At 54.4% G+C, this 23,961-nt stretch overlaps 1 protein-coding gene across 1 annotated transcript in view; it reads left to right on the plus strand.

Annotated features, from left to right (window-relative positions):
* LOC144734421 (uncharacterized) overlaps positions 1-23,539 on the plus strand; it is a 42,290-nt gene extending 18,751 nt beyond the window's left edge. Inside the window, 2 exon segments of the mRNA XM_078616603.1 lie at positions 16,160-16,211; positions 22,302-23,539. Coding sequence (XP_078472729.1) covers positions 16,160-16,211; positions 22,302-22,520 — 271 coding nt within the window. The 3' untranslated portion in view covers positions 22,521-23,539.
* The last annotated feature ends 422 nt before the right edge of the window (positions 23,540-23,961 follow it).

Genomic DNA, 23,961 nt, shown 5'->3' on the forward strand with positions numbered 1-23,961 from the left:
GGGAGGGAGAGATGGGAGCGAGGGAGGGATGGAGGGAGCTGACGATCGTGAGAGCTTGTGGACGATTGCGTTTCTGTTTGCTTCGTTGCTGCCACTGTTGGTGTTGTTTTGATTGTCATTTTGGTGATGCAGGTCGCTGTCGCAAATTTGACTCTCTCCTGGTCTCTTGAGTTCTCACCCTGGTTAAACAAATAAATAAAGTCGACGATGATGATTGTGGTGATTGGTGGATGATGACTAGATGTGACGAGTAATATACACGATCATTATTATGGTTGTGCGAATACAAATGATTAACAATCGGATTAAAAGTGTGTTTGTTTCATAACAAAAAAGAGACGGGAGCGAGGGAGGGGTGGGAGGGAGAGACGGGAGCGAGGGTGGGGTGGAGGGAGAGACGGGAGCGAGGGAGGGGTGGAGGGAGAGACGGGAGCGAGGGAGGGGTGGAGGGAGAGACGGGAGCGAGGGAGGGGTGGAGGGAGAGACGGGAGCGAGGGAGGGGTGGAGGGAGAGACGGGAGCGAGGGAGGGGTGGAGGGAGAGACGGGAGCGAGGGTGGGGTGGAGGGAGAGACGGGAGCGAGGGAGGGGTGGAGGGAGAGACGGGAGCGAGGGAGGGGTGGAGGGAGAGACGGGAGCGAGGGAGGGGTGGAGGGAGAGACGGGAGCGAGGGAGGGGTGGAGGGAGAGACGGGAGCGAGGGTGGGGTGGAGGGAGAGACGGGAGCGAGGGAGGGGTGGAGGGAGAGACGGGAGCGAGGGAGGGGTGGAGGGAGAGACGGGATCGAGGGAGGGGTGGAGGGAGAGACGGGAGCGAGGGAGGGGTGGAGGGAGAGACGGGATCGAGGGAGGGGTGGAGGGAGAGACGGGATCGAGGGAGGGGTGGAGGGAGAGACGGGAGCGAGGGAGGGGTGGAGGGAGAGACAGAACGAGCGAGAGAGAGAGCGAGTGAGAGAGAGAGCGAGAGAGCGAGCGAGCGAGAGAGTGAGCGAAAGAGCGAGCGAGGGCTACATAAAGCCCAGTTTAAAAAAAAAAAATTACGAAATGATGACCGAAACAAAGTGCCGAATACACCGAGCATCTTCTTGTTTCCACTGATCGTAAAAAAAAAGAGACGGGAGCGAGGGAGGGGTGGAGGGAGAGACGGGAGCGAGGGAGGGGTGGAGGGAGAGACGGGATCGAGGGAGGGGTGGAGGGAGAGACGGGAGCGAGGGAGGGGTGGAGGGAGAGACGGGATCGAGGGAGGGGTGGAGGGAGAGACGGGAGCGAGGGAGGGGTGGAGGGAGAGACGGGAGCGAGGGAGGGGTGGAGGGAGAGACGGGAGCGAGGGAGGGGTGGAGGGAGTGACGGGAGCGAGGGAGGGGTGGAGGGAGAGACGGGAGCGAGGGAGGGGTGGAGGGAGAGACGGGAGCGAGGGAGGGGTGGAGGGAGAGACGGGAGCGAGGGAGGGGTGGAGGGAGAGACGGGATCGAGGGAGGGGTGGAGGGAGAGACGGGAGCGAGGGAGGGGTGGAGGGAGAGACGGGAGCGAGGGAGGGGTGGAGGGAGAGACGGGAGCGAGGGAGGGGTGGAGGGGAGAGACGGGAGCGAGGGAGGGATGGAGGAGGAAGAGTTGAAGGGATGGAGTGAAGGAAGAGCAGGAGACGAGGAGGAGGAGGGATGATTTATGGGGTGAGGTAAGGAGGCGGTGTTGTTGTGGCTGCTAGCACCTCCCCTAGGAGCATCATCATCAGCAGCAGCAGCAGCTGTAGCAACAACAACAGGAGCAGCAGCAGCAGCATCAGCGCGTGGCTCCTCCTTACCGAGGCTCCGCTCTGCTCGGCGCCGATTGGCCGAGCCGGCGGTAGATTATCGCCTCTATATCCGAGGCTCTCGAATCCTCGTCTCGCACTCTCTCGCGGCCGCAGCGCGGCGTCAGAGCCACGACTTTGAGAGGCTTTTGGAGTTTCATTCATTCGTTCGTTCATCGAGAGCCGCAGCGGTTTTTAAGTGGAGCAATTTTTTCGGCGAGACGGCTTCCGATATTGTTGCTGTGGAGTCCTGAGATCATCAGCGTGAGATTTGAAGATCATCGCCGTGAGAACACATTCTCCGCCGGCAGGTTGCCACAGGCAAGACAGCATGACCCACAGATTCCCTCCCATCATTGTCAACAACAACAACATCGGCCGCATCATCAACAACAACACAGCAGCAGCAGCAGCAGCAGAATCTCGCTCTGGGGAGAGGCACCGCGAAGGATTGGAGAGATGTCTCTCAGGTCGCTGGAGACATCTCTCTCCTCGCGACGGCTACGCAACAACAGCGGTGGCAGCAGCAGCAGCAGCGGCACGGAAGACGACCACAGCAACGGGAACACCGACCAGCAGTGGAGAAGCAACGCGCTCGGGTCACCCACCGCGCTGCGGTTCCGATCTGACAATGTCCTCATCAACTCCATCATCAACAACAGCAACAGGGCCACCGAGGCCGACGGGACTCGGAGGAGATCGCCCGCGGTGGGAGTCTGCCCCGATCCCGTCGACGGGGACCACGCGGTCCCCTCGCCGACCCCCTCGCCGTCCCCCGAACCGATGCTGTGGTCCCCGTTCTCGCCCGAGGCGTGCCCCTCTCGCCGCTCGCTGCAGCCCGCGACGCCTCCCGATTGGCCGCCGAGCGGCTGGAGTCCTCCTGCGGTGCCGCGTTCGGAGCGGCCCGGTGGCCCACGTGGCCTCGGTGGCCCACGTGACCCAGGTAGCCCACGTGGCCCAGGTAGCCCACGTGGCCTCGGTGGCCTCGGTAGCCCACGTGGCCCACGTGGCCCAGGCCTCATCGTCGTCCCATCGCCCCCGGGGTCTCCACGCGCGTCCGCCGCGCCTCGCAAGAGCCCCCCCGCGGGGGGCAACGCGAATGCGGTGGACAGCACCACGGACAGGACCACGGACAGGACCATGGACGGGACCACGCTGTCCATGCTGCTGCTCTTTCACAAGTGAGTGGCGCGGGGGGCTGTCGCCCTCTCGCATTGTTGGGGGGGGACTTGGAATTGGAGGGGGGAATTGGAGGGAGGGGGGACTTAGAGGGGGGGGGGGAGTTAGACAGGGGGGGTTACTTAGGAGGTTTTATTTGGAGGGGGGGGGGTGATGTTGGGTGGTGGTGCAGCCCCCCCCTCATCCCTGCAGCCGTCGAGTGGTGCCGCCTGCCCTGCCGTGACCTCCCGTCACCCTTGGCGGTGGTGGGCCCGGGTCGCGGTTTCCAACTCAGGCTGGCGTCTTTGACGGACGCCTTCAGAGGCCCGGGCAGCAACCAAACACACGAAATAAATAAGAAGCTAACGTCGCGTTTGTCAATATTGTTGTTCTCGGTTGAACTGCGACCGACTCGGCTGACGGAGGTGGCTGCGCGCCGCACGCGCCTGATGATTGTTGAAACGCGCCAGGGAGCGGTGACGCACGGGAAGTTGTGTGAACAACGTGTGTGTGTGTGTACCACGTGTGTGTGTGTCCGTGTGTACCGTGTGTGTGTGTATCCGTACCACGTGAATGTGTATACCACGTGTGTACCACGTGTGTACCGTGTGTGTGTACCATGTCTGTGTACCGTGTGTGTGTGTGTACCACGTGTGTGTACTACACCTCCGATTAGCACGGTTGATTACGTACGGTGCGAAAGAAGTTCAGCATCCCTACAAGTGTATATGTGCGGAGCACAGTGGTTAGCGCACTTTGTTACGAACCCGATCACCCGAGTTCGATTCCCGATCACGATCAAATAACAGTGGCGAATTTGAACCGGTCCTGGACCTCCCCTAGATTGACTCGGCCTTAAAAGGTTGCCGGACGTGGTGCTGGCCACTCACCCTGTGCCGGCCTTCATAGGTGCTCGCTTACAGCACTTGACCCAAACGTCTGTTAAGGCTATACGGGGGATCTTTGTCTTTGTGAGTGAGGTGTGTTGTATTGTTTGGGGGTGCGACATCCAGGACAGGCAACAGTTCCAACCGCATCCTTCTCTTGTCATTCACGGTTGTCTACGTACGGTGCGAAAGAAAGTTCAACATACATCCAATGCAGCCCTGAGCAATCCACTGTTGAATTGACCCAATCTGGACGCACGCCAATTGAGATACGACAGCTCCCCAGACACGTGACACACAGCACACGGATCATCAACACACACCACACACACATAAATACACAAAGACAAAGATCCCCCGTATGGCCTTAACAGACTGTTGGGGCAAGTGCTGTTAGCGAGCACCTATGAAGGCTGGAACGCCACACGAGGGGGTGGTTGGCCAGCACCACGCCCGGCCGCCTTTGTCTCCCTAGTGGCAATGTTTTTACACATCGCATCAGGTACTCATTTAAGGCTCAGTCAACCTAGGGGAGGAGGCCCAGGACCGGTTCAGATAATCGCCACTGGTGTTGGCCGTGAGCGGGAATCGAACTTGGGTCGCCGGGTTCGTAGCGCAGCGCGCTAACCGCTACACCACCGCTCCCCACGCACAGACACATACAGACACACACACAATGACAGCCATCACAATCTCACAGACACCATCACACACAACACTCACTCACGCACACTGATACATCTCACACACTCGCATAGACATCACAATTATCACACACACAGACTTGAAACACAACATATGACACACTTAACACACACAGATACAACAACAACACCCGCCATTCGCCACTAAGTGGCGGTGACGTCACCACGGCGCTCGTGCCAGGCTAGGTGCACGTTGAGGCCACGTGAAGTGTCGAACGCCCGCTGGAAGAAGGTCATGGGGCAGACCCAGCAGGTGCCAGGGGTCAAATGACCGAGATGAGTGGCCGATGCACCGCCTATGCCCCCTACTGTGCCAACTTGCTGTGCTTTATCCGCCCGACGCTCCGCTCGTTGTTGTGAGCGTCGCACCTCCGCCCTCCGTTGTTGCTGGAGGGCGATTGCCTCCAACTGCCCAGTAGCGTCCTTCACGAGCCTCCTCCACAGAGACACACAATCACATTCCCACAGGCACACAAATACACACACACGGTTACCACCATCTCACAGACAGACAGACATGCACACACATCCCTGACACACGACAGCTGATCCCCCCCCCCACACACCTCACACACACACACAGATACACACACAGACACACACATACCTCACACACACACAGATACACACACAGACACACACACACAGATACACACACACACATACACACACCTCACACACACAGACACACACACATACACACACACAGACACATACACAGACACACACACAGACACACACACAGATACACACACAGACACACACACACAGATACACACACACACATATACACACACCTCACACACACAGACACACACACAGACACACACACAGATACACACACAGACACACACACACAGATACACACACACACATACACACACCTCACACACACAGACACACACACAGACACACACACAGACACACACACAGACACACACACACAGACAGACACACACACACACAGACACACACACACAGACACACACACAGACACACACCTCACACACACAGATACACAGACACACACACACAGATACACACACACACATACACACACAGACACACACACAGACACACACACAGATACACACACACACATACACACACAGACACACACACAGACACACACACAGACAGACACACACACACACAGACACACACACACAGACACACACACAGACACACACCTCACACACACAGATACACAGACACACACACACAGATACACACACACACATACACACACAGACACACACACAGACACACACACACAGATACACACACACACAGACACACACACAGACACACACACAGACACACACACAGACACACACACACAGACACACACACACAGACACACACCTCGCGCGTGCCAAACCACAAACTCGAGCTCGCGTGACCCGCAAGCCAGACGCGGGCGTGAACTTGGCAGATTTCCTCCGCTGATGTTGGCATCGCAGCCGCCCCACGTTATATAATCTGGGGCCGTGCACGCAGGACACGCACGCACAACACAGAGACACAATAAAACACACAACCAGTGCACACACAACACAGAGACACAATAAAACACACATCCAGTGCACACACACACAACACAGAGACACAATAAACACTCTAGGGCACGTCACACACAGCGTACATCATCATAACACTCATCACACACACATCACAAACATCACAGATCTAGAGCACGCACACACACAACACAGAGACACAATAAAGCACACAACTAGTGCATTCACACACAACACGAAGACACACACACATCACTCACACACCACACCTCACACACACACACACCACACACACCACACACACCTCACACACAAACCTCACACACACCTCACACACTTCACACAGACCACACACACACACCTCACACACACCACACACACACACCTCACACACACCTCACACACCTATCACTCACACCACACTCACACACACACACACCACACACACCTCACACACACACAACTCACACACACACCTCACACACACACCTTACACACCTCACACACACCTCACACACTCCACACACACACCACACACACACCTCACACACACCACACACACACCTCACACACACACACCTCACACACACCTCACACACCTCACACACACACCACACACCACACACACCACACACACACCTCATACACCTCACACACACACCACACACACCTCACACACACACCTCACACACACACCTCACACACACACACACCACACACACACCTCACACACCTCACACACACACCTCACCACACACACCTCACACCACACACACATACCAAACACACATACCAAACACACACCACACACAGCTCACACACACACACCTCACACCACACACCTCACACCACACACACACACCACACACACACCTCACACACCACACACAGCTCACACACACACCTCACACACACCTTACACACTTCACACACCACACACACACACCACACACACCACACACTTCACACACACACCACACACACACCCCACACACACACCACACACCTCACACACACACCACACACACCTCACACACCACACACACACCCATCACTCACGCATCTCTCTCGCTACGCACAGTCCGGGGCGTGTCGGCCTTGGCGCGCGATTTCCTCCTGCACCGTGACATCAGCGACCGCCGCCACCACAGACGAAGCTCACGCAGCACGGCTCACCCCACCCCACCACGCCTCTACCACACCCCACCTCATCACTCCTCACCACACCACACCTCACCACACCTCATCACTCCTCACCCCACCACACCTCACCACACCTCATCACTCCTCACCCCACCACGCCTCACCACACCTCACCACCCCTCACCACACCTCACCACCCCTCACCACACCTCATCACTCTTCACCACACCTCACCACCCCTCACCCCACCACACCTCACCACACCCCACCTCATCACCCCTCACCACACCACACCTCACCACACCTCACCACCCCTCACCACACCTCACCACCCCTCACCACACCTCATCACCCCTCACCACACCTCACCACGCCTCACCACACCTCATCACTCCTCACCACACCTCACCACGTCTCACCCCACCACGCCTCACCACACCTCATCACCCCTCACATGCCACCTCACCACACCACACCCCACCCCACCCTACCACGCCTCACCACCCCTCACCCCGACTCACCTCCCACCATCCTGGTCTCTGCTGACCAGCTGTTCCATCTATCGCCCCATAGCAGGAGCCCAATTCCCAACCCCAAGCCTCTAGCACTAGCTTTAAGTTTAGCCAGAGCCACTAGTTCTTATCTGCTAGTCATAGCTCACATCCTAGCCACTAGCACTGACCCGAAGTCTCGCTGCTAGCTCTTGGCTGCTAGCCATAACTCTCATGCTAGCCACTAGCACTAACCCTATGTCTAGCCATAGGCACTAGCTCTTGGCTGCTAGCCATAACTCTCATGCTAGCCACTAGCACTAACCCTATGTCTAGCCATAGGCACTAGCTCTTGGCTGCTAGCCATAACTCTCATGCTAGCCACTAGCACTAACCCTATGTCTAGCCATAGGCACTAGCTCTTGCCTGCTAGCCATAACTCTCATGCTAGCCACTAGCACTAACCCTATGTCTAGCCATAGGCACTAGCTCTTGCCTGCTAGCCATAACTCTCATGCTAGCCACTAGCACTAACCCTATGTCTAGCCATAGGCACTAGCTCTTGCCTGCTAGCCATAACTCTCATGCTAGCCACTAGCACTAACCCTATGTCTAGCCATAGGCACTAGCTCTTGCCTGCTAGCCATAACTCTCATGCTAGCCACTAGCACTAACCCTATGTCTAGCCATAGGCACTAGCTCTTAGCCCCTAGCCGCTAGTCCCGTTGGGGGTGGTTGGCGGGACGGGCTGTGCTTGGACCGCGGACAGAGCAGGGAGGTCGGACAGTCTCCAGTGAGACGCCATCTCTCAGCTCCAGGGATAAATTTATCTCCTGCACACGGGAGGGATGACGGCACTGGGGGTAGTAGTTGTTACTCAGCGTTGGCCCCGGCCAGGGATCAAACCCTGACGCTTTTCCAGTCTGGCTGAAATCCTCATCGCGGCGTGGCTCATGCCCCCAGCCTCCGGCCGAAACCAAAAATCCTGGCTCAAACCCACGGCTTTAAACCAAACCCTCATTCTGGCTCAAACACAAATTCCTGGCTCAAACCTTCACCCCAATCCTGGATCGAACCCAGACCCTGCTCCAGACCAAACCGTGCCTCCCCATGCCGCGTCAGTCACGTGCTCGCGGTGATGATGGTGGGTGGGTGTGATGGCCTGTTTGACCATACTTCACCCCACGCTGCTCAGTGCGGGTTGGTGAAGGAAGGTTTGGGGTGGGGGAGCTGTTGGGAGCGCTCCGGATGCTTCTCGCTCGCCCGACGTTTGCGTTGTGGCGTCCGGGGCTCGGTGCCAAATCACCGCATCACCCCCCCCCCGCCCTGAGTGTACCTGGCACGCACGCGCCAGGGCCCGTACCACGCAGCACGCAGCACGCGCGGCCGACAGCCACACAGGGCAGGGGTCAAGAGTTCAAAGCTGGGTCAGAGTCGGGTCTGGTCTGAGACAGGATTTGGGTTCGACACGGGGGTAAGGCTTTGGTGGTGAGGGCTAAGTTGGTACCACACTGATGGGTTCGACACGGGGGTGAGGGTTTGGTGGTGAGGGCTAAGTTGGTACCACACTGATGGGTTCGACACCGGGGTGAGGGCTTGGTGGTGAGGGCTAGGTTGGTACCACACTGATGAGTTCGACACGGGGGTGAGGGTTTGGTGGTGGGGCCAGGTTGGTACCACACTGATGGGTTCGACACCGGGGTGAGGGCTTGGTGGTGAGGGCTAGGTTGGTACCACACTGATGGGTTCGACACCGGGGTGAGGCTTTGGTTGAGGCCAGGTTGGCACCACACTGATGGGTTCGACACCCGGGTGAGGGTTGTTGGGTTTGGCGGCGGGACGCGTCGCCGTTGAGAATATGCGACAGCGGCTGCAGTGAGGTAGAGAGAGAGAGAGAAGTGGTGGCAGCCACAGATTTGCTTCCATGCGGACGCCAGGTGGATGTTTAACCTATCGCAGGGAGCTCGAGAGATGGCGGCGGAGTGGAGAGACATTGATCTGGCCGCACGGGTATTGCCATTAACCGCCGTTCGTCCCATCTTTCCATCGTCATCATTTTTACCGTCATCGATTTCGCTTTCAGCGAATTTACGCGTCACAGATTCGCCCCCCCCCACCGCCCACGTCGCATCCTTTCGTCTATTTCATTCACCTCATCACCACCATCACATTCACCTCATCACCACCATCACATTCACCTCATCACCACCATCACATTCACCTCATCTCCACCATCACATTCACCTCATCATCACCATCACATTCACCTCATCACCATCACATTCACCTCATCACCATAACATTCACCTCATCACCACCATCACATTCACCTCATCTCCACCATCACATTCACCTCATCACCACCATCACATTCACCTCATCTCCACCATCACATTCACCTCATCACCATCATATTCACCTCATCACCATCACATTCACCTCATCACCATCACATTCACCTCATCACCACCATCACGTTCACCTCATCACCACCATCACATTCACCTCACCACCACCATCACATTCACCTCATCACCACCATCACATTCACCTCATCACCACCATCACATTCACCTTATCTCCACCATCACATTCACCTCATCACCATCACATTCACCTCATCATCACCATCACATTCACCTCATCACCATCACATTCACCTCATCACCACCATCACATTCACCTCATCACCACCATCACATTCACCTTATCTCCACCATCACATTCACCTCACGCGTTGTCGTACCGTTCTTAATTCTCTGCACAAAGCCCCTTGGCTAAGGCGCCTAATATAGATTCCGTTAAGATAAGATCCAGCAGTGGATTGATAATATCCGATGATGATGACGATGTGGGCAGCAGAGGGCAATGTCATGCAGCAAATTCCAATGCCGGTCTCTACCTCTTGCCAGTCCAGAGGTCGCACCGTGAGATTCTATCTCCGGGCGCGGCAGTTGTGTGCACGTACGTTGAACTTCTTTCGCGCCGTACGTAGCCAACCGTGGCAATCGGAGGTGCGGGATAAGACGGCGGCAAACAGTGGCTGCGGGTTTCCCAAATCACCCTCTTCCCACCACGACCCCTACACCCCACCCTCTGTCCACCCAGCGGTAAATAATGGGGTTCGCCACGGAACGTCGATCTTCGGGTCGCGTGCGGTGGTGTAAAGTGTGGGGGTCACCTCCATTCTCTTAGAAAACAAACAAACCGTGTGGCCAGCGCGTGGATGGAGTTAGGCAACAACAACAAAAACGTCGAGTCAGACGGAGCCCTCTAAAGCAGGGGTCCCCAACCCGGTACCGGTCCCGTGGCCTGTTAGGAACCGGTCCGCACAGCAGCTGAGAGCGGTGAGTCCGTGTGTGTACACACTCTGCACACCGCGTAGTGGTGAGCGGTGAGTCCGTGCGTGGCCCGCCCCCATTGTTTTATTGACCACTTCCATCAAGCCCACAAGCTGCTAACCCCTAGTAGCGAATATTAATAAAAACAAGCGTCGCTGGAGAGCTTCTTTGAAAGACCCAATGATGAACTCCCCACCCCCCGGTCCGTGAACAAAAATTGTCTTCCACGAAACCGGTGCCTGGTGACAAAAAGCTTGAGGACCGCTGCTCTTGAACAACCTCCTAACGGACGTCCTTCGGGCAGCAGCGGCGCGATTCCAGCAATTGCAGGGCTGCGCCTTAATCTTTTTAAATCGTCCGCGTCTATGTTACCAGACCTCTGCAGTGTTGGGGTTGGGAGGGGGGGCAGGAGGAGGAGGGGGGTGTCGTGGCGGTTGTGCAAGGGAACCTCTCAGGGACTCACCCCAGAATTTGGAAAGTCTTTCCATCGTTGATGGGCGAGGAGATATCGAGTCTTTCGCAAAGACATCGAGCAGCGAGCGCTCTACCGGAGACCCATCCACACACTCCCTGCCACCGCAGACGCCGCGATGGAGGCCGCCAGGGCGCAGAGGGACAAAGCGGTGTTCCGTCGGACGCTCTTCCGGAAGATGTACTCCGACCTGAGCACCAGGTGCTGTGTCTGCGCCTGCATATCGATGTCTGACCTCGTGTCTCTGACTGCGTCTCTGACCTTGTGTCTCTGACTGCGTCTCTGACTGCCTCTTGTCTTGACGACGTTGATGACCTGGCCGCGTCAGTCGGTGTCTGGCGCCGTGTCTGTGTTTGTCTCGAACGCGTCTCTCTACCCGTGTCCAGTTGTCTGCTGGGCTGTTCGCCCGTGTGATGTTGTTGTGTGGACGCGCTGGTCGTGGCGTGAGTGGTAGTGGGAAGGGGGTGATGGGAGAGATGATGGCTGATGATGATGCTCGTGATGGCTTGCTCCCAGTGTTCATCGAGTCAGCATTTAAATGGGGTTTTTATTTATTGTCACAGTCTCTGTCTGGTCGACGACAGACCGTGGAGATTTTATGAAATCTTGAGTGTATGGATTTCACATTGTCTTAGTCTGGTGAATTAAAACCTGTCGCACATTTAGTCCAGCACTCTTACTTATTAGTAAATGTTGGTGTGGTGGGGGGCGGGGTGCCCAATTCCCCAACCCAATATTATCAGCTCAGCCAATCGGCGAGCTCAGTAAATCCTGATTTTTATATTCATAAACAGCCAAGCACCATCTTCGATTTAAAGCTTTCGTGACTGCAGGGATTCATCTTCTTGGTTCTTTCGATAAAGTCACCACGTAGCAGGGAAATCATAAAATAATAAAAATAAAACATAATAAAATAATTCTCACGACGTTTCGGCCACAACGCAAGCAGCCGTCCTCAGGTGAAGACCAGGTCTGTCGGGGAGACAGCGTCTGAATGAAACACCACCACGCTTGCAGCATATATTTAAGCTGGGTTGGAAGGGGGGAAGGGCGCCTTGACAAAAGACTTTACCGAAAGAACCAAGAAGATGAGCCAAGCACCAACTTCGTTTAGTCTCGTCACATACTCACTCTGGTCACTCTACACCTCCGCCTCGCCTCAATGTGCTGTGAAGAAGGGTCATTGTCCGAAACGTCGCTTATTAGATAAATACAGTATGCTTTTTTTATATATATAAGACAGAAATCCCCCGTATAGCCTTAACAGACTGTTGGGGCAAGTGCTGTTAGCGAGCTGCTGCTCGCGACGACGAGAGGGCTTCAGCAGAGAGAGAGAGTTCGTGTAGCTTCGCAGTTCCTCCTCCGTTAACGGAGCATGGCCACAATCTTTAATGTGTGTCTCTTGGTGTCTCTGCAAGTCCATCTCCGTGTGTCTCTACGCATGTCTATGGGTGGTCTTGACGTATCTCCGTGTGTCTCTGTGGGGTCGCTACGTGGGCCACAGTTCGGTTTGCAAGGCCACAATGGCTCTATCGTGGCTTGTCTTTAATGTATCACTCGGTGTCTCTGTGTTTTCGCGTTATCTCTATGAGTATCTCTGCATCTCCGTTTGTCTCCACGATTATCTACGCATCTCTATGTGGGGGGGGGGGGGGTATCTCTAGGTATCTCCGTGTGTCTATGTGGGGTTTGGCTTTGTGTCGTTAATGTTCGATTTGTGAAGGAGGAGTGTCGTTCGTGCATGGGATGAACACCACTGCACCATTGCCCCAATTCTCTGCTCCTTCATTCTTGTCGTACGGCTGCTGCTGCTGCTGATGATGAAGATGCAGAGTAACAGCTACAATCTCACATTCACGTGGTAAAGCCAGACATCGCCATAGCGTCTCCCACTCGTCTGTGGTTGCTGTTGTTGTTGTTTGACTTGCATCCCACTGGGATTTTTGCACCCAGTGTTGGTGTACGGTGCTTTTTGCGGAATACTTTGCCGTCTTTTCCTGGATTTTCTGTTTGCACTTAGTCGCATAGTCACTTTAAGATGTTTTCTTGTTCATGTTTTTGTTTCATGTTTTTTGTTTGTTGCGGCTGCACCCGATTCAAGAGCCGAATGGCTCACAGGGCTATACCCAATAAATGAAATTAAAATAAATAAATGAAACTGTGGATCGGGGCGTTGCGTGGTTCCACGGTCTGTTCTGGATGACCAGAGTCGCACATTGCTGGAGAGTCTATTTATGTTTTTATTCATTTCCCACATTTGTTTTGCATCAGGTTATCATCTTCCGAAGCAAGCACACGCACTGCCTCTCTGCCTCCCCTTGCTGGCGGATTCCGTCATGTGCACGTGTTTTTCTTTCGGTCGCAGAGTAAAACGCAGAGAGGAGGGATTGTTGTGGCTGTTGTTATGGTGGTTGTCGTTGTTGCCATGCCCACTCGGCATTGGCAGTGGCTGCAACGAGCGCATTTAAAAGGCGACGTTTCGGGCAATGGGGCCTTAGCGGAGATATACGACGCGGGGCCTAAAGAAAGATTGAGTGAGTGGGATAGGTGGAGGCCTGCGTTGATACACCACAGTATTACACACCACGACGGGACCCTGGTAGCAATTAAGAAGAGTTGAAGAATGTTTCCAGATGCTGACACAAAAATACTTCCAATTGGCATATGGTCAGACAGACACGTAACCGTTTACCCGTCTGTTGATGTTTAGGAGCAAGCCCATGCACATATCACGACGTATCTCGCGGTGGGTATGATGCAATGTCTGTCTGGCTCGCCACATCTCTCTGCTACTAAGAAGGGACATTGCCCCAAATGTCGCCCATTATATATTTTCCCTTTACAGAGGCAGTGTTATTGACGAATGCGTTGAGGGTTTTTTTTATTTTTATTTTGCTTGCTATTAAGCGGAGGCGGCAGGGGGGTAGGGCATTGCCCCGAAACGTCGCCATATGGCACCGCATCATCATCTTCCTTGTGTGGCAGTGACGAATGTGTGCTTCGTGATGATGATGATGGTGATGTTGTTGACGGAGAGAGAGAGGGCGAGTGGGTGTCGAGGGCGGGGGAGGGCGAGGTGGGGGTGGAGGGCGGTGGGGGTGGAGGGGGGGATGGAGGGCGGGGGGGAGGGCTGGGGGGGGATCAGGGAACGAGGAGGAGAGGTTGCTGACGTCACTGGAGTCCAGCCAGCCCAGGCTGGAATGAACCAGATGAGACTCCTCACTCTCCTCTCCCTCCACCCACCGTGTACCCCCCCCACCACTTCCCCGTTGCAGTCACGCTCAGTCGGCCAAGGGGTTCCACCGCATTTGCATTAGATCTCTCGAAGGGTACGGACCCGAGCGAGCTCTCTCGCCGTGGCTTTCTCTCTCGCTCGCTCCCAGTGGCTTTCAGAACCCCTCTCGTTTATCTCTGTTGGTGAATATCTCCCGAGTAGAAACCAGGCTTCACTCCTCTCTCTCTCTATTCGTTGGTTTCCAAAGTCGCCGGTAGCTGCTGCCGTGTTGTTTAGCCGCCTGCGCGCTCAGCTCCAACGAATATTCGCTCTCTGTGAGCGCAAAAACAAAATCCCATTGCTCTCAGCGAGGAGGTAGCTAGCTGGTCGGCGGATTTGAGTGGGTCTCCGTTGGCTAGTCAAAGCGAAGAGCTACCCAGGGCTAGTTAAGAGGAGCTAGTTAAGAGGAGCCAGTGAAGAAGAGCCGGTGAAGAATGAAGATGTCTGAAGAATGCTCCCGCGCCACCGCGAGTAGCCTGGGAGCCTTTGAGCTTCACAATGTGTCCGTGGCGTTCTTCGTGTCCCTGCTGGGCACGGATTGCGTGTCCGTGCGTCTCAGCCACAGGTAACAACAACAACAACATTTCGGTTGTGCTCGTTCTCCCGGGCTAGCCCTCTGGAACGTATCCCAACACCTCCTCCTCCTCCCCCCCTACCGGTACCCGCATGATCCCCGTGCCAGATGTTCGTGTCACGGCCTAAACTTTCTCACAGCAGGGGGCCCTAAACAGGTCGGCCACGTACTCTGATATATTATTCGCGTAGGATTTCGCGGCCGATGTCGTCTATACATAATAGTTGTTGTTTTTTTGGGTTGGATCGCGTAAATATTATAAAAGTCTCGTTGAACACGCCACCACTCAAAATCTGGCGGTTGCCTGATGAAGCTGGTTGTAATTACCGGCGAAACGTCGTACTCAAGATTGTAGATGTTGTGGCTTTGCTCTCCAACACACCGGTTGGCTGTGTCGGGTGGTGGCGGGTTCAACGACACATTTATATATTGACGCAATCAAAACCAAAAATACCTGTATTACGGTGGTTTTATTCCCGTTCTTTCTCGGTCACGTGGTTCTCCATCCGCCCTCGTTGTTGTGATGGTGTCTCATCATTCTCATCCTCCTCTCGTTGTTGTCGTCGTCTTCCCACAGTAGTAAAGTCGTCAGCCATTCCTCCCCCACTCCTCCTGTTGCCACCTACTCTCGCCAGCGGCGTGTGGCTTTCAGTTCCTTAGTGGTCTTGGAAGCGGTTGTCACGTCCACACGAGCTGTGCAGATCACGGGGGTCCTAAGGGGGGGCACCCCTCCCACCCAAAGTCTCGTGGTTGAACCCCCCGTGAGTGTTGACTAACTCTGGAATGGCTTGTGTTTTTTTGTGTTCACAGTGCGTCCGGAGCAAGCGTGGTAGCGATTGACAACAAGATTGAGCAAGCCATGGTGAGTCCCTGCTTGATTATTGGGGGGGGGGGGGGGTGCTAGGGTTCAATATTCGGAGAGTGCAGTTTGAGAATGGTGGGGGGGGGGGCTATCAGAAGTTGTGAATATTTGAGTTTTTTTTTCCACCTCTGCTCATGATATTTTGCATCGGTGGACAGATATTATAGCCAGATTCACACAAGCACACGCGCACACACACGCACAAGCATTTACCTAAACAGTCACACGCAACACACGCAGGCTACGTACGGTGCGAAAGAAGTTCAACATACGAGACGGACAGACACACGGGCATGCACACAGCAAGATATTTAATTGTACACAAGCATACACAGGCACACACAATAGACACAAATACATGCACATGCAGACACAAAGACACAGGCACACAGACATGCTTAGCCAGAGGCAAAGACAAAGATCTCCCGTGTAGCCTGCAACAGCCTGTTGGGGCAAGTGCTGTTAGTGTGAAGGCCGGCACGGCACACTAGGGGGGGTGGGTGGCCAGCACCACACACCTGTCCGCCTTTGTCTCTCCGCAGTGGCGACGTTTAAACACACGCGCGCTGCACCGTGCAAACCAATTCGAGGCCGAGTCTACCTAGGTGTAGACCGGTTCAGGGTGATCGTCACCGGTGTTGACACCCAGCACCTTGACATGCGAGCAAAGAGGCAGTAGCAGTCGCGGCTAACCTCGCTGTGTTTACCCCGCGTTGCCAGGGGCGACCATTCGTTGCTCCCCCCACACACAACCCCAACACTGCTCACCGCATGGCAGGCCACAGGAACAACTTGTTCTCGGCATGGGTGTGGTGCTGGTGGTGGTGGGGGGGAGCGGTGGTGCAACGGTTAGCGCTTTACGCCGTGCTACGAAACCCGGAGATGCGGGTTCGACTCCCGCTCACGGTCAATACCGGTGACGATTAATTATCTGAACCGGTTCTGGGCCTCCCCTAGGTCGACTCGGCCTCAAATGAGTACCCGGTGCGGTGCGTGGAAACTAATAAAAACATCGCCATTGGGGAGACAAAGGCGGCCGGGCGTGGTGCTGGCCACCCCAAACCTCCGTCGTGAGCCGTTGTGGCTGCTCGCTAACAGCACTTGCCCCAACAGTCTGTTACAGGCTATACGGGGGATCTTTGTCTTTGGTGGGGGTGTGTGGGCGGTAGGGGTATAAAGGGGTGGGGGCGGATGAGGAGAGCCGAGGGGGTGTGGCTTGTTAGTGGCTCGAGGCTGCTGATTGGTGCTCGAGTCGGGGCTATATTTGGACGCGGTATATAAAGAGGGGGAGCAGACCGGCGGCTCGCTCACACAGAGCCGCACGGAGCGTGTGGGTGGCTGCTGATGCGTGTGGTCACGCACCGTGGCTTGCAAGCAAGCCCCCCCCCCCATGCAATAGTCGACGTTTCGGGCAATGACCCTTGCTCATTGTATCCAACCTGATAACGGCTCAGCCTCCCTCCCATCTGTACTTTGTGAATAATGATCAACGTGAAGGTGATTTTATTGCTCAAATCTTGAGCCAATGGTGAGAATTCCACTTTGCTATGGCGGGGGGTGTGCAAGGCCATCGCTGTTGACCTACCTCCCAAACACAAAGTGGTGCTCGTTTTATCGACCCTGCAGGGATGATGGGCTTAGGCCCACCCCACCCCCCACAATCAGAATTTTAACTCGTAACCTTCCTATTGTGCTGGCCCGGTAGATAAAATATTGTAGAAATATTTATTATATTATATTCGGATTATCAGATGCAATCCTCCCGCCCCCCATTCTGTATTTTAAAGCATAGCTTGGGGCGTGCATCCTATAACCCGGTAGTTGTGGCTGTATGTGTGTGTGAGACACCAGATCCGTATAACTTTACTTGACAACGGGGCACAAAGTATAGGGGTGAGTCTTAACTTTCCAGAGCGTCTTAGAATCCGGGGCATATCACATACCTGTCAACCCCCCTTAGTGCCCTACCTTATTACAGAGAAATTCAGACCTTATTGGTCACCCCGTGCTCTTATAAATATAAACCTTCATCCAGCAGAGTCCCATCACAAGGAAGAAACACAAACACGTAGTAAAATAAAATGTGTTGCCCGTTTTGAAACGGCTGTACGCGGTGTGGACCTGATAACTCACTTTCCCTGGACAAGAATTTGGGGTAAACTGCACGGGTTGACAGGTTTGCTACTATACACCACGACTATACACTACACTACATACCTGTAAACCCCTTATCAGTGCCCTACCTTATTACAGACACATTCAGACATCAATGGTCACCCTGTGCCCTTATACATCTCAAAGTTCATCCTACAAGGAGAGAAACACAAAAAATTCTAGATTTGAAGTTTTCGTGACTGCAATAATCCATACTCTTTGATTCTTTCGGTAAATCACGTAGATGAAAATAAAATAAAAAAGAAATAAAAATAACGAAATTTAGTTATTTTTTATTTAATTTTCACCTACGTGACTTTACCGAAAGAACCAAAACACAAACAAACAGACACATTCTTTGCCCGTATTGAAACGGCTGTACGCCGTATGGACCTGAAAACTCAAATTCACAATAATACGGGGTAAACCGTGTGGGTTGACAGCTTTGTTCTTAGTACTGTGCCCGGTAAACATGGAACGTTGTCACAACATTGTGCCAACGTTCAGAATTGGGTGTTAAAGAGTTCGAGCAGAATGCAGGGATGGACACGGGGAGATTCGCGTCTGACACCGACTGTGTCATTCGTACCCCCCTGAGTGTTTTGTTTTCCCCTCCCACCGCCCGTCCGACCTACCCGGTAACCACGGTGCAGGTTTGCCTTACAAAGATTTAATATAATAGGCTGACGTTTCGGGCAATGAGCCTTCTCGAGAGTGGAAGGCGGACAGGTGTACGAAATTTTTTAATGCCCGTGGTTTGGCAATGCTTGTACCGTTGATGTTGCGGCGTTGTATCCCGCTTTATATTTTTGTCTTGTGTGGGTGCGCGTGCCCTATGCGGTGACTAATATAGATGAGGACACGTAAAAAAATAAGCGCACTTGAAAAAAAAAATTAAACTCTTTTGCCGCACCCCATAATTAAATAGAAATTCCGCTGTCGACATCCGTCCTGCGGTGGCTGAGCTGCAGAAACGATTGCATTCGGAACTCCGCAGAGAGCGGTGGAGAGTTTTTAACCACCCTTTGGGTCACAGCAAGACCGTAATTATAATAGATATTGGGGGGGGACATCCCTCCCCAATATTCAAATATGCTCAAAATGCCCCCCCCCCCCCCAATATATTGCTATAAAATAGATTTCTGTTTATATGATTGTGGTTATGGTTGTACTTTATTAATCCCTAATATCTGCCATTACATACAATGAAACAAGAAAAGGTCAAAAAGAAAAAACAGAGCAATGTAATACAATACACTATTAGACATTATTGTAAAAAAAAGTCCATCCTGTGTGTTAGTGAATTCTTGTAATATTTTAGACAGGAAATTCGTTTTCAAATTGAGATTTTTTTTTCTGGGGAGGGGGGGACCCCTAGACCCCCTGGAAGATTTGGTCCCCTCCAATGTTGACTACATGGCTACGGCCTTGGAGCATGGCCACAGAAGATGAACTTCAACCCCCATGAATACATTGTTGCTCTTGAGGCCTAAGATAGGCACCCGCAAAGGCCTCCTAAAGGGCACTCGGTCGCAGTCCCAGCTGAAAACATCGCAAGCGTTCATCAATAAACTCTGCCCTTAAAGTAAACAAAACAAAAACATCTTAGCAACACAAAAAGGCCAACGTTTTAAGACGACCCCGTTGCCCCGAAACGTCACCGACGAGATACTTATTTAATTTCAGAGCAGCGATATCGACAGCCGCGTCAACTCTTTGCTGTTCGTCGGCACGTCCGCCACCACCCAAGCAACCAAACATTCTTGATTTCTTCACTAAATTAAGAAACTCGTTCTGCTTTACTTATTTCTTAGCGGAATAAGCCGGTGGAGACGCGAGGAATCCACCCCCCCGCCTCCCCACCGCGCCACTCCCCTCCTCTCTAGCGGTTTTCGTGACCCGCAGAGCCCCCAGAAAAGGGGGATACGAACGGCAGATTTGAGTCACGGTCATTTTGCGTCCTTTCCCCGCCTCGTCTCGCCCGAGCCACCGCTAAGCGCGTGCCTGGTGGTGACCACACCCTGCCAAGTCATTCCGCCCAGGGAAGTCGGGAGAGCTCCAAACAAACTCTCCCCGCCCGCTCAGTAGAGACGACGCAGACTTGAATAACGACCGCGTTATTACCCCGAAAGTGTATATGTACGGCAGTGTCATTTACGGCCGGTCACGCACACAAGACAAAGATCCCCCGTGTGTAGCGAGGGTTGGGGCAGGTGCTGCTAGGGAGTAGCAACTATGAAAGCTGAGACGACACACGAGGGGGTGGGTGGCCAGCACCACGTCCGACCGCACGCGCACACACGCGCGCACACTCAACCCACGCACTTGAGTCATCCACCTTGTTAAATATTTACCCGTGTTACCAGGTTGGTGTTTGTTTGTTTTTGTCTCTCACCCGATAAGAGAGAGACAGGGAGACAGACAGACGGCAACCCAGGGAGAAAGACGCAGCCCCAGTGGGAAAGCGCAGAGAGACGGGATGGGAGAGACACGGAAGGGCGTGGGCAGGGAAGGCAGACAATTAGGAGGTGACACGGACAGGCAGACACACAGGGAAGACAGAGAGGGGGGCAGAGAGACAACGGGGCACACAGGCGAGATGGAAGATGGACAGGAATGACGTACGGTGGAGAATAGACGGTGGGAGACTGAGACAAATCAGGGATGAGGCAGGGCGGACGGATAGGAGACAGACAGCGAAGACAGAAAGCAGAGACACACCGCACCCTGTCCCTCTCACACTTGTCCCGATCTCTGCATGTCCAAGTTCGACAGCTTCACCATCACTGACCTAGGCCCAAACCTTGCCAAGGAGACTCTTTAAGCGGTTGGAAGACCTTTGTCCAGTGGTGGATTGACAAGGGGGTTTGTAAATTCCTTTCGTATCAATTAATGACAACTCAACTGAACTTACGCGCCAGTGACGCAGCTCGTGCAAGGTTTTTATGGAGGGCGAAGATCTATTTTGAGTGTTTTATGACGTACTAAGCATGCACGCACACCCACACATGTACACCCACACGCGCTTGTGAGCAAATGATCAGGAATGTGGCCCTGTCGTCAGATCTCAGAAGCCAACAGAGTCGTATTTGTAAAGGAAGGTGCGACTACGGCTGGCTGCAGTAGTTTCGCAGTTGTGAAACGGTTGGGGTTGGCCAGGCGATGTTTGCTTTATCCATCATGCACGTTTTTGTTCTGGGTTAGATCACGTAAATATGAACGTGTCGTTAAACCCGCAACCACCACTCGACACAACCAATTAGTAAGGGTTGTCACGTAAACAGAATATGGCCAAATCGTTACTAGTACAGCACTAACTGGTGTGTTGGAGAGCAAAGCCACAACATTTGCAATCTGAGCTACGACGTTTCGCCAGTAATTACAACCAGCTTCATCAGGCTGCAGCCAGATTTGTATTGCGTTGCGTAATCTCAGTTGACTCCTTTTGCAGACATTTTTAAGTCGTACAAATGTTTGTCATTAGTTCATCAACTTTCACCCGGGCAATCGGAAAGCAGCACAGACTTAGCGTTTATAACCTGACGTTAAACACGGACAATCTTGAATTTAAGAATCGCAGTTAAAAGACAATCCGCATATATGCGATTGGAAATAAGTTAAAATTAAATATATTTTCTTTTACTTTAAACCGTACGTAGCCAACCGATTTAGCACGGTTGGCTACGTACGGTGCGAAATAAGTTCAATTTACATACGTACATACGTACATACAGGTCTAGTATCAAAACTGTGCAGGCCACTGCGATGATGGTCAACGCAGCACTGGCAGCAGATCTGGGTCCAAATCAATACCCACCACCTGTTGTACGCACACCGATTCCGGACAGCTGGCAAAGCCTCGCTGCCGCGTGACCTCCTCCTAACCGCCGCCCCCCCCCCTCTCTCCTCTCCGCCCGTCCCCCGTGTCCATCTCAGGACCTCGTCAAGTCCCACCTGATGTTCGCCGTGCGCGAGGAGGTGGAGGTGCTCAAGGACCAGATCAAGGAGCTCGTGGAGCGAAACTCGCACCTGGAGCGCGAGAACTCCGCGCTGAAGGGCCTCGCCTCTCCCGAGCAGCTGCGGGACATCCAGGCCCAGCTCACCGGACGGCAGCAGAGGGCCATCGGCGGGGCCCCGTCCAGCCTCACCCCTTGACGCGGCCGGCTCCGCACGAGGCGACGGTCGCCTCCACCACCACCACCACTACCAATCACCGCAACGACGATGACCGAGGCTGAAAAATAACCGACGTCCGAGGAGCGCGCTATCCCGCGGCCGGGCCCGACCACACGACAACCAAACGTGCGGCAGGCCAAAGGCTTGGCGGTTGGACTGGGACGCGAGCGAGCTGGCCGGCATCCGTGCCGGCCGGCCAGTTTGCGAGCCGGCCAGCTGGCGGGAAAGCCAGTGAGCGGGCTGGCCAGTGTCAGGACTGGTTGGCCAATGGTGCGCTGGCCGGTGGCCGAGTGAGCGGGCTGGCTGGGCTGGCTGACCGTTGAGCGCACCGGCCGGCAGGTTAAGCTTGGTGAGCGTGCTGGTGAGCTGGCGGGCGCTTGAAGGGCTAGCGAGCTGGTGAGCCGTCTGGCTGCCAAGAAGCTGGACCTCTCCTTGCGAGCGTCCCGGGCTAAACGAGCGAGCGGTGCGCGGGCTCCTGTGTTGTTGTTGTTATTAAATGTTTTATCGTTTGTTTTTTTGTCCTTCTAAAAACTCAGGCTGTAGATGGCGACGCGTGATTTGTTCGTGTTGTTTCCTTGTCGCGTTGATGAAACCCGTAGCCGCGGTGAGATTTCCCCCCCCGATAGAACATAAGCTTCGTCTTTTTACGGGGCGTTAAGTGTAGTGACCACTGATGCTGCTGAACCTTAACCCCACGGGGGCCCAGTGGCGTTGAAGGGGCGAAAGTGCCCACTAGGGCCCGACCTGAGCGCGAAAAGCCTTCACCGCTTTGCCTCCCCTTGCCAGAGCAAGGGGGGGCGGGGGCTTTGAAGGGGCTGGGGAGGGGGGGCCTATGGTGGGACCCCCAGGGTGGGGCTTGCCTGGGTTCACCGGCTGGTTTCACCGGTGCCCACCTTTGTTGACCGCCCCCCCCGGCGATGCCCGTCCGCGTCTGGTGATGGCACCACCCCTACCCACCCCCCCTGACTTGTAAATAAATAAAGTTGTTTTAAAGCGATGATTGCTGGTTGCGTCCCTTCTATGGTTGGCTGCGGCTGGAACCCTCACGCGTTACGAACGTGTCACAGGCGCCGCCTAAGCCTGGCAGAGGCCGTGGTGAGATTGCTGCGAGGCTGTGGTGGTGAGCTGGCGAGGTTGCCGGCGGAGCTCCGGTGAGACTGCGATGGCACGGGTGAGGTTGTGGTGAGGTTGTGGTGAGGTTGTGGTGAGGTTGTGGTGAGGTGGTGGTGAGGTGGTGGTGAGGTGGTGAGGTGGTGGTGAGGTGGTGGTGAGGTTGTGGTGAGGTGGTGGTGAGGTGGTGGTGAGGTGGTGGTGAGGTGGTGGGGTTGGATAATTGCGACAGGTGGCGAGGCTGTGGTAAGTGGCGAGGCTGCAGTTAGGGGCCGTCCATAAATGACGTCACGCACCTGGGGGGGGGGGG

This window comes from Lampetra planeri, chromosome 51, assembly GCF_965212315.1.
Source record: "Lampetra planeri chromosome 51, kcLamPlan1.2.h2, whole genome shotgun sequence".
Lineage (NCBI taxonomy): Eukaryota > Metazoa > Chordata > Hyperoartia > Petromyzontiformes > Petromyzontidae > Lampetra > Lampetra planeri.